Source organism: Mirounga leonina, unplaced genomic scaffold (genome assembly GCF_011800145.1).
Source record: "Mirounga leonina isolate KUSES-001 unplaced genomic scaffold, KU_Mleo_1.0 Mir_173, whole genome shotgun sequence".
Lineage (NCBI taxonomy): Eukaryota > Metazoa > Chordata > Mammalia > Carnivora > Phocidae > Mirounga > Mirounga leonina.
The window spans coordinates 51,184,545-51,199,242 of NW_023270447.1; the positions used below are offsets into that span (position 1 = coordinate 51,184,545).

The window sequence follows — 14,698 nt, forward strand, 5'->3', positions numbered from 1 at the left end:
GACCAGAGCTCAGCTCTGAGATCCCCAGGGGACACACCAAGGCCAGCCCGCTAGGGCTCTCGTCACTCAAGGTGGACTGCCGCCCAGGCCCACCCTGCAGCACCGGCCCCTCCCGGCCTCCCTCCCACAGGCCTGGCCCTCTGCCTGCCCCCCTCCCGCTTCCACTGGTCTCCAGGGCGTTCCGCCAGCCCCGCCTGGCTCCAGGCGGCCGCCACCACCCCACCAAGCCTAAAAGGTAAGTTGCACAGCGGATGGAGGGCGAGCGCGGGAGCCACACAGGGAGGAGCTCCACTTTGCCATTTACAAGCTCTCGTGGCCATGATGTGCTCCCAGATGTCTCCTCGGACGCCCTCCAGCAGGGCAGACTAACTGCTTCCGTGGCTGCCTGCTCTCGGCCAAGTCCCTCTGGGAGTCGCCCTCCACCCACCTCACCTTAGGCGTCTCCCGCTGTGACGAACAGTGAGGATCAGTGACTGGCGGCAGGCCAGTGGTGTCCGCAGAAAGGCTCAGCTCCTCACCTCTGGGCGGGACAGCTCTGCTTCAGAGCACCCACAGAACTGGGAGCTGGCCGAGACCTCAGATGCAAACCCACCGAGCTCAGGCTCTGCCCAGCACTGCCCCACCACTCCCCACAGGCGCTGGTCCTCCAGGTCCTCCCCCAACTCACCTGCACATCCCCAAGTGTTCTCCTAGGAAGCTGACCTGTACCACCCGCCATGTGACCTAGGGGACCTTATACTATCTGAGTTCCCTTATCTCGAGGGCCCAGAACAGTGCCCAGCACATGGGCATTCAACCACTTCCCTGAATATGGAAACGACACGTGAGGATTAAACAGGATGCTACGTCTAAGGTGCTGGGCCCTGAGCAGAACCTGGGTGTGATGTGAACAAAGAGAGGCCAGCCGAACCAGGGATGTACTTGGTCTACTAACCCGGATGCTAGGGAGAAATCTACAATGAATGTTCTATTCAGATTTCCTGCAGTCATTATGAAATGTGCCCACAATTTAGAGAGTCCCGTGAGAACCCAGGGAGCATCAGAGAGCACCTATCCTATGGCAGATGCTCCATACGCATCTACAGTCTTCAAGGGAGGTCATGTTATTCTCAAGTTTCAGGTGAAGAAGGTAAAACTCAAAGAGACGAAGATCCTTATCTAAAGTCCAAGTGGGCTGTGGGCAGAGCCGGGCTTAAGGTTGGGCAGGTCAGGCTCCCGAGCTTGCACCCGCGGAGGCCAGCTCACGGCACGGCCCACGTACAGCTATGGGCGCCCCTCCTGACGGCCCCCCACACCAGGCCCAGGCTCCAGTGTACCGGGAGGCTCTTTATTGGCAGCCAGACAGCAGGCCAGATGAACACGGAGGCTCCAGGCAGGCCCAGCACTGCTCTGGATACAGGATCTTCTGCAGGAGGGGGGCAAGGAGGCTTCAGACCTCAGAATGGTCCTTGGCTCACACAGCACCATGTAAATATAAAGCTAAAAACTTCCTGAATGTCTCTGGCTGGAAACCAGTCGGCCCAACAGGTTCCTAGAAAGAACACAGCCCATTAGGATCCTGCTACTAGGTTTAATGGCAGCACTGAAAACAAAGGTTGGTTTTATGCAAAACCTAAATGGCTGGATAGTCACTGCCTCCTTCTCTCATGGGCCAAGGAGGGGCACCAGGGAGCTGGCAGTGCAGAGATGCCCGAGGGGCTGGGCTGGGGGGGCACGAAGCTCTCCTAGTGCTTTTGGCCAGACCGTCTGTTGGCACCGCCCTCATCCCCATCCCTCTCACCGCAACCACCACGAGCCAATGCTCTGTTGCCCCCTTTTCACTCCCAGGGACAATAATCCCTCACTCGTCCACACACATGGATCAGGTCCCTTCTCTCCATACGGGGCCTGTGCCCCGTGCTAGAAACCCGACGACAGTGGCTTGAATCTGGCTCTGCCCTCAAGGAGCTTACAGCCAGATGTTCCAACAGTGATGATAAAAGCTGACAGGCCTCACAGCAGACGCAGGGAAAAGATGCTCAGGAAGCAGGGAAGAAGAGGACTCGTGGTCTCCCATACGTATGAATGAGTCTTACAGGGCAAGCAGAAGGGGCCAGAGAGGAAAAGAAAAGGAAGGCGTCCTCCGAGAGACGAGTCTACGCGCCAGTGCAGAGGCAGGAAGCAGAAGGGCGAGGCTGGAGCCCAGGGCCTGTGCTGGGGGCTGGGGGCCGGGGGCTGGGGGCAGGAACCATCTGACCAACCAGGATGTGTCTGCCACTAAGTCAGGGTTCTGGAAGGGAGGACCCAGGACACGTCGGGGAGAAGGAGAGCAGGATAAGAGCGGAGAGCGCAGAGGAAGTTGGTGTGGTTGCAGGTGACACAATGGGGTCAGGGGCCAAAGAGAAGGGCCCCAACCGGGGAGGCATTTCCAGGGCAGAAACAGCGCCTGGAGAGCTAACCAGGCAGCCGACGCGCCGATTCTGTTCAAAGGCCCAGCACCAGCTCCGTGCAGCACATCTGCTCAGGCCCGTGCGGGCCCCAGGACACAGCTAGCCACAGAGCCGGCTGCACCCCCATTCTGTTTTCTCGCAGCCCCCGACACTGCCTTGTCCCTCCGGAGCACGTTTCGCTGCCTGACCTCACGTGATGAATACAGAATGGTCACTGCCTGCTGCACGGGAAGCAGGCCGGGCCTCTGCTAGTGGAGCACGGGGCTGCGACAGTGACAAGGCCCCGGGAAGAATCCCCTGTCCGAGGGAAGAAACAAACGGAGGCCTCCGAGGAGCTTGGAGCTCGGTTTGATGGAAGAGAAAAACCTGGAAACAGCAGTGGGCCTGTGCTGTGATGGGGGAACACAGGGGCCATGGGGCCCCACCCAGGGCACTGCAATGGGGCTAGCAGCGGGACGGGGGTCCTTAGAGGATGGCCAGACTCGAGAGAAACGGAGGGCGGGGGCACAAGGGAGACGCCTCACATACAAAAGCAGCCGCACCTACGGAGGCCCGGGCTACCGGCAGCCAGGCACGAGGGGGCGCTGTGAGGAGCTGCCCCGGGGGGGGGGGAGGAGGGGCGCAGAGGGGCACGGAGGGCCGGGCAGGGCCCAGGGCAGAAGGAGCCCTCCAGGTAGAGATCCTGGGCAGGAAGTCCCTAAAGCCCGGGTCCCACCTGCGAGCATCCCTTCCACTCCACCCCCGGCTCCCTCTGGGGACACGGAGTCATGGCCCTGGTCCAATCACCAGGCTGCACATGGCAGGACTCACCACAACCACCTTCTTTTTGATCACCGGGCGACACCAGAAATGCTGATAGAGGAGCTGGTCTGAGTCCACCCAGACCAGGTTCTTGACGCCCTCGTGAGCGGCCAGCTCTGTGGTGTTCAGCTGCAGCACCAGGAACTGGAAGACGCGTCCGTCGGTGCCCACGCTCTGCACAACTACCGGCCGCTCCAAAACCTTAGCGTCCTTCTGAGAGACAAAGGGGACAAGTAGAAACGGTGGGGTGTAAACAACAGCACAGAACAGGCAGGTTCGAGCTCCGGCCTCTGCAACTAACGCCTGCTCCCACGTAAGGCCCTCACCGCGGAGCGCTGGGGCCGGTTCAGGGCGCCGACCAGAGCGAGGCCGTCCCTCCCTCCCCCAGCCCGGCCCTGCCTGACCTGGCGCCTCCTGGTTAATAAGCGCCTTAAAGTAGCAATGCCTGCCGCCGGGGGTGACGGCTGGGCCAGTGGCAGAGCACAGGAAGGTGACGGGAGATCCCTAAACCCACGGCGCTACCTGATGGCGACAACAGTGACAGCAGTTCCATCAAGGGTTAACCCGGAGGCTCAGTGAACATAGCAGCGCACTCCCTGGCGCCCCGGACCGCCCGGCCCTGCAGACCATCGCCCGGCCCTGCGGACCATCGCCGGCGCTGCGCCTCAGGCTCCCGGCGTGGCCCAGAGAAGGCATCCGATTGCCGGCGTGTCCACCCCCCGCGTCAGCAGCGGGCTTTCAGCTGGCAGCGCACGAGCAGGTTCTCCCGCTCCGGGAGCGCCACTTGGTACCAATCACAGCAGCAAGCTCCTGCACGCCTCTCACGTGCCAGGCCTGGCGCCGGCTTTAGTCACCAGTAATTGCGCGGATCCAGCCGTCTAGTCCCACTTCACCGATGGGGAAACTGAGCTCCAGAGAGGTGCTATGATTGTGCAAGGCTGCCCACGAGACGTGAGCCAGGATCAGACCCCACGCTAGGAAATCACTGAAACCCCTCTCCTCGTGGCTGACACCTGGTGTCCCGCACGATGGAACAGTGGTGCCTCCTTTCACCCCCAGGGGCGTCCCAGGGTGGATGAGAAACGACATGCTCACCCCCCTGAGGCTCCGCAACAGTCCTGTCGGGTGATGGCCACCCGCTGGACGAAGATCCAGCAGGCAGGCCCCATGGAGCACAGCATCCTTGATCCAAAAATGCTGCCTACGTTCACCACTCCAGAGCGGAGTGTGACATCAGGAATAGCTAATGTCAGACCTCGGTGTGAGCCACACCGGGACTGTTGGCCTTAGAAATACCTGTTCTTAGCTGCATGAGAAATAAATAAAAAGAAAAGTACCTCTAAGTGTTAGCTGAGGATGCTGTATTGACTCTTATCTCCCTCTACAGATCAATAAAACTGCAGGTAGTACATAAATTTCTCAGCAATTTTACCTTTTACATGGAGGCTCTTCCCATAATTGCTCAACTTCACATCCCCAGGAATAATCTGTACCTGGAGGGGCTGGGAGAGGTCTCCCCTCCTACCCAACTAGGTGGCAATTAGCGGCAGTGTGGCTCCCCGTGCTCTGTTGGCAACAGTTGGCACAGAAGCTACGAGGAACCTGCAGACCTGGTCCCTGGCATGCGACCATGTCTGCTCCCTTTCCCTGCCCCAGAGTTGAGAGGCAGCACGTCTTTTGAGACTAGAGGGATCAGGGCTCCAACGCTTGCTTCCCCACTCAACAGCTGTGGGATCTTGGGCAAGTCACCTAAACTTCCAGAGCCTTCATGAGTATGTAGTCAAAGAATGGGAACAAAGATAACCTTCGAGGACTGGAAAGACGCAAGAAGGTCACATAAAGATGTAACAGCTGCCAGTCTCTTAGCTGTGTGACATTGGGAAAGGTACTTGGCCTCCCTGAGCCTCAGTTTCTTCAGCTATAAAACGAGGCTAGGAGCATCTGCCATGGAGGGTTGCTACAAGGACTGAACAACGCAGTGGTTCTCCAACCTTAGTGCTGTGGTTCTCAACTGCGCTAACGCCAGCACCACCTGCAGGGCTTCCAACAACGCTGGCTACTTGGGCGCCACCCCCAGTTTCTGATGCACTAGAATTTATATTTCCAACAAGTTCCCAGATGATGCTCATGCAGCTAATCCAGGACCGTACTTTGGGAAACACTGACATAAAGAACCCTAATTAACTGTCTGGCAGGTAGCAAATGCTCAATATAGGCAAGGTCCATTCCACTCCCTACCTCCTTTGCCCAACCACACCTCTTCAACCCCACCTAGTTCCTAGACCGAGTAGGATGGGAAATAGGGGAAATAGAATTGTGGACACTCCTCCTGGAGGGCCTCAGACCTGGGAGCTGGCAGCTCTCAGCACTACGCACACGCATGTGCGCACACACACACACGCCCCGGGATCCAGTGTCCCAGGCCTGCTCGGGGAATCCCATACTGCCATTCCCTACTCCCTCCCCGGAGGCCTTTGCTCCCAGGCAAGCTTTCCCCCATTTCGGGGACAGGCTGAGTAGCCTGCATTCTACACCATCCAGGCCCTTGAGACCTCGTCTCAGAATCAAGGGGCTATCACCAGGTGGCACCTTGGTCCCCGAGCCTGTCCTCACTTGGCAGACAGGCCTGCATCGTCTCTGCCGCCTAACCTCCACCTGCCCATGGAGACTCGTGCCCCGGGTCTGCTCTCACGGAACGGAGGGGTGTACTAGAGCACAAATAACTGAAGCCTTAGGAGCGGGGCACGCCTCGTTCTCACCTTTCCTCCACCACTCGCTGCCATGTAATGCTGGACAAACTGCTTAGCCTCCCTGAGTTCAGGGCCCTAACTGGAAAATGGGGATGATAAAGAAAGCTCGTGGGCTATTTTGATGAACAAATGAGGTGTCTTATGTAAAACACAGGAGGCAGGCACACAGGAGGCCCCAGCAGATGTCGGTTTATCTCCGTAGGGTGAGTGGAAGTGCCTGTCCATAGAACTCCTCAGTCAAGCAAGGAATCCCCCCTGTACCCCCCTTCTTTCTTTGAGCAGTGTAAGGCAGGAGGCCAACACCATGTAAAGTCGCTGAGTGGTCTTCCTCCCCATACATACCCCATAGAGGCGCCGGGCCTGAGCCAGGGCATTGCCAAAGGCAAACAGGATCATTTTGGCCCGCAGCTGATCTGGTTGAAAGCGGTGTGGTCGTAAATTGGCTGACTCCAGGAAATACAGGGTGTGGGGATAGGGGTAAGGATAACCCTCCTGGAATCCTGCAAGATACATAATCACATGGAGGAACAGAAAGGATTACCAGCCTGTCCCAAAGCCTTTGGAAAGTCATGTCACCTTGGCTCAGTGCAAGGCACCACCGAGACTCCGTAAAGGCAGATGTTATCACTGTGGCTCAGGAGGAAGGCAAACCAGTCTGCCAGCCACATCACCCCCTCAACCCCCCGACTGCTTTGGAAAATAAAGTTTTTACCAGCGCATAGCCATGCCCACTCACTGACACAATGTCTACAGAGTAGCTGTCAGAGACCATATGTGGCCTGCAAATACATTCTATTTGGCTCTTTACTGAAAATGTTGCCACCCTGTGCCAGGTGACTCCTGGGTGCTGGCTCTAATCTACCCCTTCTCGCTCATTCAAGCACACAGGTGACAGTGACGTTAGAAGGAAACCTGAACACTAGGGTAATTATTTTTTTAAAAGCCAATCATTTGCAAAATTCCATACTTTATTATTAGCAATAAACGACTCGCCTCATGCCTCACAAGTGATCTGCAAATACTGGCACTGAGGATCAAAGCTGAGCCCTTGTTCATCCCAGCCACCACCCTGCCAGGCCACCATTCTCGGCCCCTCCATGGCTAGCAGTAAACCCTTGGTAGGCTGGCAGCTTCCAGAATGAAGAACCTGGATTAGTGAAAGTGGGTGACAAGGAGGAAGCTGGGAAAACATGGGCTCTGAAAATCCCCGAAGCAAGCACTACTTGAGAGAGACGCCCTTCTGTGGGCCTCTGTCCTTGCTTCAGAGGTTCAGCACGCCCTGTGCGCCCAGCCTAAGACAGGCGCCGGGGCCAGACCGGGGCCAGACTGGGGCCAGACCGGGGCCAGGAGCAGAGGCCGAGGGCGGCCTGCCACTGCCTTGGAGGGGCTCAGTCTGGAGGGGTCCACACAGAGGGACATGTGAAGATCCGGGCGGGGTGAGTTGGGGGCTGGGGAAGCCCCAGATGAAAGGCCCCTGATGACAAGGGAAGACCCCAGAGCATTTCTGGGGAAGAAGTGATTCTGAAGATGCACTGTGACAGATGAACTACACGCGGGGGCAGGGGGGACAAAAAGGGGTGGGCGGCCACAAACCCCAGGCAGAGGGGCGAGGGGACATACCAAAGCCTATGGTGAGAAAGGGCACGGTGTGTTATGTGTAGCTGGACTGGGGGGGGGGAGGGGCGCGCCTGCAGGGGAGGAGACCAAGGTGAGGCTGGAGAAAGGGGCCAAGACCGGACCTGAAGGCCCTCATGTGATAGGCTGAGGACTTCCACCTGTACCTGATAGGCGCTGGGGAAGTAGGCACAGAGAAAAGGGATGGAATTTGTTTCAGAAGGGTGCCTCTAGAACCAGGAACCAGATGGACCGAGAGAAAACAGACCAGGTCAGGCTGGCCAGCTAGCTGGGGGGTTGTGGCAACAGGCTGGGTCTGCTGGAAGCTGTTGCTTTGGAGATGAGGAGGTTAGAAGGAAGGCGCTACAACTCCTAGGGATGGGCTAGAGGACATGAGCCGTGGGCCCACCTGGCCTGATGCTCTGGTTTCTGTCATGGCAGCCAGGGGAGATGGTGGTGCCTTATTCGATGGAGTTGAGATGAATAGCCCCATTCAAGGCCTGTGGGGCTTCCTCAGTCCTAGCAGGCGGTTGGCCAGGGTTTACGGGTACATAGAAAGAGGGGTGTCTTTCAAGGGACCTGTGAATAAAGGAAACACTTGGGGCCTGGCCAGAAGCCCCCTCAGCCACCCGTTACAACTCTGAGATAACAGGGTTACCTCTCAGGGGTCAAAAGCAAAGTGGGGATAGGCTGCTACATGGCTCTTAGGAGAAAATGCGCGTCCCTCATCTCCACGCTGCCGGGAGATGCACGGCTGTGACACTTACCTGTGTTGTCTTCCACATCATAAACATTGCATTCCTGAAGATCAATAGTGGGAGATATGGGATAGAAGGTCTCAAGAACATGATTCTTAGTAGCTTCAACCTCCTCTTTGGAGGCGACGGCGGGCAGCGGATCCTTGGTGTTCAGTCGGGCTCCACTGGAACCACGGACCTGAAGGAGAAAAGACTCTAAAAGGGGAGAAAGACGATTAGTCTACCCTGGTCTAAAGCCTTACCTCTGCTCAGCCAAGCCTAGAGCCTTCATCCTGCCATGCTCCTCAAGTCTTACGGCTTTCCTAGCTGACCAGCATGACTGCAGAAAACAAGACTTTGGTCAAGATGTTGAGAAGGGGACCAACCAAAGCACTCTTCTTCCTGTGTTCCCTTGCCCATGGGCCCTGAGGCCACCTGGCAGTCTCTGTGGGTTCAGGGCTGCCCCACACAGATCTTCCCAAGCACCTGCTCTAAGCTGGGGACCCAGAAATGAGTGAGCATTACCCTCTGCTCCCAAGAAGCTTCCTAGGTAGTAAGTGCATACGAAGGCATGAACCGTACTCGGAGACAGTAGAGGTGGGGCAGACTGACCTCCTTTGGGAGGCCTGGGAAGCTTCCTGAAAGTGGTATGCCTTCAAACTAGTTTCCGGAGGATGGATAAGAGCAGAGTTTCTCAACCTTGGCTCTTTTTTCATTCTGGACTGGGTAATTCTTCGGTGAGGGAAACTGTCCTGTGCACTGCAGATGTCTGGCCGCATTCCTGGCCCCTACCCACCAGACGCCAGTAGAACTTCCCCCGTTCAAGTCATGACAATCAAAAACGTCTCCAGACCTTGCCAAATCTCCCTTAGGGGGCAAAACTGCCCTTGGTTGGTTGAGTTTGCCCAGGCAAGAAAAGGGAAGGAAAAACATTTCAGTTCAGGAGGAGGAACATGAGTGAAGGCACAGAAGTGTGCTCCCCCACGGCAGAGTTTAGGGAGACGAACCCAGGTGACTAGAAGCAGAATGTTGTAGGGAAGGCGGGAGGGAGGGAAGGAGGAGGAGACTAGAGGCTAAAAAGAAAGGTTATTAAACTCAGGAAAGGGGCCAAGCTGTCCTCAACAACCGACAGTGAAGAAAAACGAGGCCAGTCAGAAAGCCTCACCTAAGACAGATCCACGTACTTGCTACACAGACGTAAGTTGATGAGGAAAGACACTCACACCTGACACATCAGCAAAGCTGCCACTGGGAGCATGTGCGCATGCCCCTCACAGAGGCCCCCACAGGAGGCTGCATGCCACCAGGCCAAATGTGCCTGAAAGGCTCCCTTGTGAATGGCCTCCTGAAGATTCTCCATGGAGGCAAATCTTCCTCTGAAGGTGCTTTGGGTGTTTAGAACCTGTCAAATCACAATGGGATGGTTAACGGGTCAAGGGTGATGATCCTTCTACTAGTTTGGTCCCCAGCACTGTCATATAATTAGCATGTGGTCTCCCTCACTGGGTGTGTAAAGCAGGGATACTACATCTGTGGATAGATAAACTCTGAGCCGCTTGTTAAAATACATCATACCCACACCTCAAGAACAGTTTTCTAAAAGTATTTCCTGTTTCCTCACATATAATCTGCAAGGAAGATAAATGTGCCTGGACCTCTCCTAACCTTGGGTTTTAGATTCTCCCCACAGACCACTCTAGTGTGGTTTCCAATTCAATTCCCTCCATATCCCTCCTCCAGTGACAGCTCCAAATGGGGCAGTTTAATTAGAGGTAATAGCTGATGATGGGCCAACAAGTACTCCTCTATTAATGAGGTTCACTAATTTCCTTAGTGGTGCCATTACCTCTGCATGGCTGACTCCTTGCCAGGAAGTCCATACTCAAAAGGGGCAAGCTAGACAAATCTGACCAAGCAGATGTCCTGAAAATCCCAAATCATTCCACAGCCGGTTTCCCCGCTCCGGGATTCCACCAGTCAGAACACTGGTGTGCTCTGAACATCCCTGACGGAAACCCCTCAGGGTGGTAATCACCCCCCCGTCCCTCAGTCAGCACTGCTCACGTGCCAGGAACTGTTAGACGCTGTGCAGAAAAACGAGTGAGATGTGGTCCCTCCTGTCAGGGGTTCAGTTTAGTAGGTAGACAGAGAGGATATTAGAGAATTCCAATACAGTACAACATGCGCTCTGATCAAAATAGGAACGATGGGCAGAAGGAGCACTAGCTAATGTCTACATTCACATAGGAAGGGGGCTGGAGCTGAGCCTCACAGACAAGTAGAATTTAGCCAAACGAGGAAAGTAGAAAAAAGCATTCCAGACAGAACGTACAGCACAGCGCTAAAGGCATAAAAGCTTGATGCCAAAGAGCTGCTAGTGGCTAAAGTGTAAATTTAGCCTGGGGGTGTGGTGGGGGTGGGGGTAGGAAGGAGAGAAGACCAGAAAGGCCAGCTGGTGGCCAAACCAGTGGGTTGGATCCAATGATAAATGGTTTAAGTTCCTGGGAGGCAGTGAAGGATCTGAAACAGGGGAGGCAAGTGCACTTTAGAAAGATCACTCTAGCAGCTACGTGGAAAATGGATTTGGAAAAGGAGAAAAGCATGAATGGGATAAGAAGGCTCTTACAGTAGAGTAAGAGCTTTGTGAAGGCAGAGACTGCCTGCCCTTTATTACTTATCTTCAACATTTAGGCACTCAAGGGTACTCAACAGATACAGTTGAATTAAGTCATGGGAAGAAGTGATTAAAAACAAAAAAAACTGAGGAGCATCTGGGGCTCAGTTGGTTAAGCGTCCTATTCTTGATTTCAGCTCAGGTCATGATGTCAGGGTTGTGGGATTAAGCCCCATATTGGGCTCCACACTAGGCATGGAGCCTGCTTAAGTTTCTCTCTCTCTCCCTCTGCCTCTCCCACCACCCCCTTAAAAAAAAAAAAAGAAAAAAAAGACTGGTCTGTGGCTAATGATAGGAGGATGTGTCTGATTCTATAAAAGTGGTCCACGAAGGAAGGAAACAAGCACAGGTATGGATGTGGTGATGGTGAGCTGGTAGTGGGGTTAAGAGTAGAAAGATAAAAAACAGACCAAGATGACCAACCTCGATTCCAGGTGGTGGATAACGTGTAGTTTTTGGCGCAGATCCGTCTGGCCAGAGAGGGATGCTTGAGAATCTGGGATCTACACAGCTGTATCAGACTGTCCACAATGACTGGGCTTGGAGGAAAGAAGAGACATTTGGAGACATAAGGCAAAAGGCTGACTCTAAGATCCACTGACTAGAAATCTTATTGACGTGGGGGAAACTTACCAGTAGGCCTCTCTCTTCGGGATGTCTTCAGTAGAGTGCCAGAGACGGGCGTGAGAGATCACGTTCAGAAGGCGTTCATCTTGGTTCTCTATGTAGTTCTCCGGATCAGCGGCGAGGCTAAGCACTTTCTCGGGAAGGCCTTCTATTAACTTGGCTTTGGTAAGCCAGAGGGCCTGCTTTACACCTTTGGGGTAATCAATCACAAAAAAAGAAGACAATTCAGTAAGAGTTGCTTAAGTCTGCCAGTAGCATCTTGGGGAAAGGTCTGCCTTGAGAGAAACAGGATTTGTACTGGGACATCTGAGGAGTCAGAACTAAAATAAGAGTGGAAGCCAGAACAGCCGGATTTCAGCTTGACTGCAGGAATGACTGTCTACCTGAGGATGGTCAACAGTTGCTTGAGGTAGTGAGTGCCTGCACAGGAGGGATTCAAACAGCAGCGAAGATGGCTGGGATCATAAGGCTGAATCTTGTGGGAAAAGGTCCCTCTGTTGCCTGCAAGATTCACACAGACTCCAGACTAGAGGACTAGATCAATGGATGCCAGCATTTCAAATCCTAGATCCCTTTATTAACCCACATCCAAGTCCCTGATTGGAAAAGCCCGTGTCTACCAAATAGATCCCACTTATTAGGAGTGGGCCAAGGATTAAGCCCATACTGCTGTATCAAGGGAAAACAGCTTTGGGAAATAATGGAAATAACTTATTGATCATGAGTAACTTGAGGGGCCCTGAGTTTGGGAGCACTTAAACAGATAATCTTTCGCATCTCACCTAACCCTGAGCTTCTATAATGAGCTACCTTTAAGCAGATTTTTATATGTAGAAGCCCTATGAAATGCACTGCTGTTATTTGTCGAAAGGATCCCCTGTTCTATTTATTACACAGGATCCTCCCTGGCCTCGGTACCAGAAGGTTGGGCTTTTCCCGGGATAGTACGGTTTTGTCTTATAGACACGGTGAACTGCATAACTGAAAACATTCTTCCCTATACCAGGGGTCAACAAACTTTTCCCTAAAGGGCGAGATAATAAATATTTTCAGCTTCTGAGCCATACATTCTGTCACAGCTACTCATCTCTGCCACTGTAGCACTGAAAGCAGCCAGGGACTACAAGTAAACAAGTGGGTGTGGCTATGTTCTAATAAAACTATTTACAGAAACAGGCAACTGGTCTAGTCAGCTGACCCCGTCTCTATACCGTTAACAGGCTGAGAGCCATGTTTGGGGCTCCCCTTTAGCAAGCGGAACCTCACAGAATGGATTTTTTGTATTCACCTCACTGTTTTATTTCTCCTTTGTGTGGATTCCCTCACCTGTATGTTTTTAATTTAAAACAAAACATTTTATACTGTGCTATAAATTTCTGTTAAGATGCCTGAAATACTTTTCGGGAAAAGATGGAATATAAATAAACAAAAATAGATTTGATTCAGACTGCTTCGTTTTTAAACATTAAGGAATGACCACTACTCTGAGTGGGATGGGCTGTGATGCCAAGCACAAGTCCCTCGCTTCACCTTCCCCAGATCGGGCTTCCCTGAGGGAAGAACCGGCCCAGCCCTAGGGACCTAAGTTCTGCATCAAATCCACGTACCAGTCCCCTACCCTCAGGACAAGGTTAATACTGTATCTTGTCCATGATTGTAGTCACAAATTGACAGCAGTCTGGTGACTACTTTGGTTAGCAGGCTACTCCCGCCAGCTAGGAAAACACCACCGTTTCAGAGACGTATCTTCATTTGTAAAGCTATGCCTGGGATTAAACGGAGCCCAGGATACTCTGGGGGAGACACTCTCAGGCAATTTCCTTTGTGCTAATAAATGAAATGCTATGAGGGCAATGCGACTTTTCACTTTGAGGCTTATAGGACATGGGAAATACAAACATTTAGAAATGTAACTTCTGGATTTTATGGTGCAGCAGACAAAACCCTGGAGTCAGGTAACCTGAATTTTAGTTCTGACACTGCCACTGTTCTTTAAACTTTTTTTAAAAAATAGCACTTTCATGGGGCGCCTGGGTGGCTCAGTTGGTTAAGCGGCTGCCTTCGGCTCAGGTCATGATCCTGGAGTCCCTGGATCGAGTCCCGCATCGGGCTCCCTGCTTGGCAGGGAGTCTGCTTCTCCCTCTGACCCTCCCCCCTCTCATGTGCTCTCTCTCATTCTCTCTCTCTCAAATAAATAAATAAAATCTTAAAAAAAAAAAATAGTTCTTTTTTTTTTTTTTTTTTTTTTTTAAGACCCCTGCTCCTGAGCAGGGAGCCTGACGTGGGACTCGATCCCAAGACCCAGGGATCATGACCTGAGCCGAAGGCAGACACGCTTATCCGACTGAGCCACCCTACTGTTCCTTAAACTTTACAGTGGATTAAAAAATTGAGATTTTATGATTCAATAGTATATGAATAATACCTAATCATTAGAGCTGCCATCTACTGAGCACCACCATCTATCCTGTGCCAGGAACTTTATCTACAAATCGGATTTTATGGAATGGAGGATGAAATTCAGAGACTAAAGAATTTGTTTCAAGTCACATACCCTCTAAGTGATGGTGGGGAAGAGAACTTGAGTCTGTCTACCCTAAAGCCTGGTAATGTTCCCAGGGTCACTCAAGGGTGGGGCACCTGGCTGACTCAATCAGTAGAGCACGGGACTCTTAATCTCAGGGTTGTGGGTTCAAGCCCCATACTGGGTGTGGAGCCTACTTAAATTAAAAAAAAAAGGGGGGGTGCCAAGTCTTGTGAGGTCCGTTACAATACCCTGGTAGGGCAATGGGAATGTTTAGATGCTGGAAATTCAGCTTTCAGGAATGGGTTTGAGCGGCTTAAGAGGCTGGCCAGTTAAGTTTTTTTCAAATTTAGGATTTATTCTTTGGTTTAGTCCCCAAATCCTGCCAGGTCTCTTTCTTTCCTAATTACTCCTTGGAAAATACTACTCCCACTGACCTTGACCATTTTGTTTTCAGAACCTGCCCTATCCCCATCATTATGGGTGGGATGAACAGGCAAGAATAGGGAAAGGGACTCTCAATAAACAACACCCCCCCCCCC

At 53.0% G+C, this 14,698-nt stretch overlaps 1 protein-coding gene across 2 annotated transcripts in view; it reads right to left on the bottom strand.

Moving 5' to 3' along the window:
• Positions 1-1,313: 1,313 nt before the first annotated feature.
• Positions 1,314-14,698, bottom strand: part of MRPL37 (mitochondrial ribosomal protein L37) — a 14,870-nt gene continuing 1,485 nt past the window's right edge. The window contains exons 2-7 of one of the 2 annotated variants that reach the window (XM_035018476.1): positions 11,639-11,822; positions 11,429-11,544; positions 8,362-8,547; positions 6,323-6,480; positions 3,240-3,440; positions 1,314-1,531 (exon numbers count right to left, since the gene is read on the bottom strand). In XM_035018476.1, coding sequence (XP_034874367.1) covers positions 1,454-1,531; positions 3,240-3,440; positions 6,323-6,480; positions 8,362-8,547; positions 11,429-11,544; positions 11,639-11,822 — 923 coding nt within the window. In that variant the 3' untranslated portion in view covers positions 1,314-1,453. Of the gene's footprint in view, positions 1,532-3,239; positions 3,444-6,322; positions 6,481-8,361; positions 8,548-11,428; positions 11,545-11,638; positions 11,823-14,698 lie in introns of both variants that reach the window. The other variant, XM_035018475.1, reaches the window with a different exon arrangement.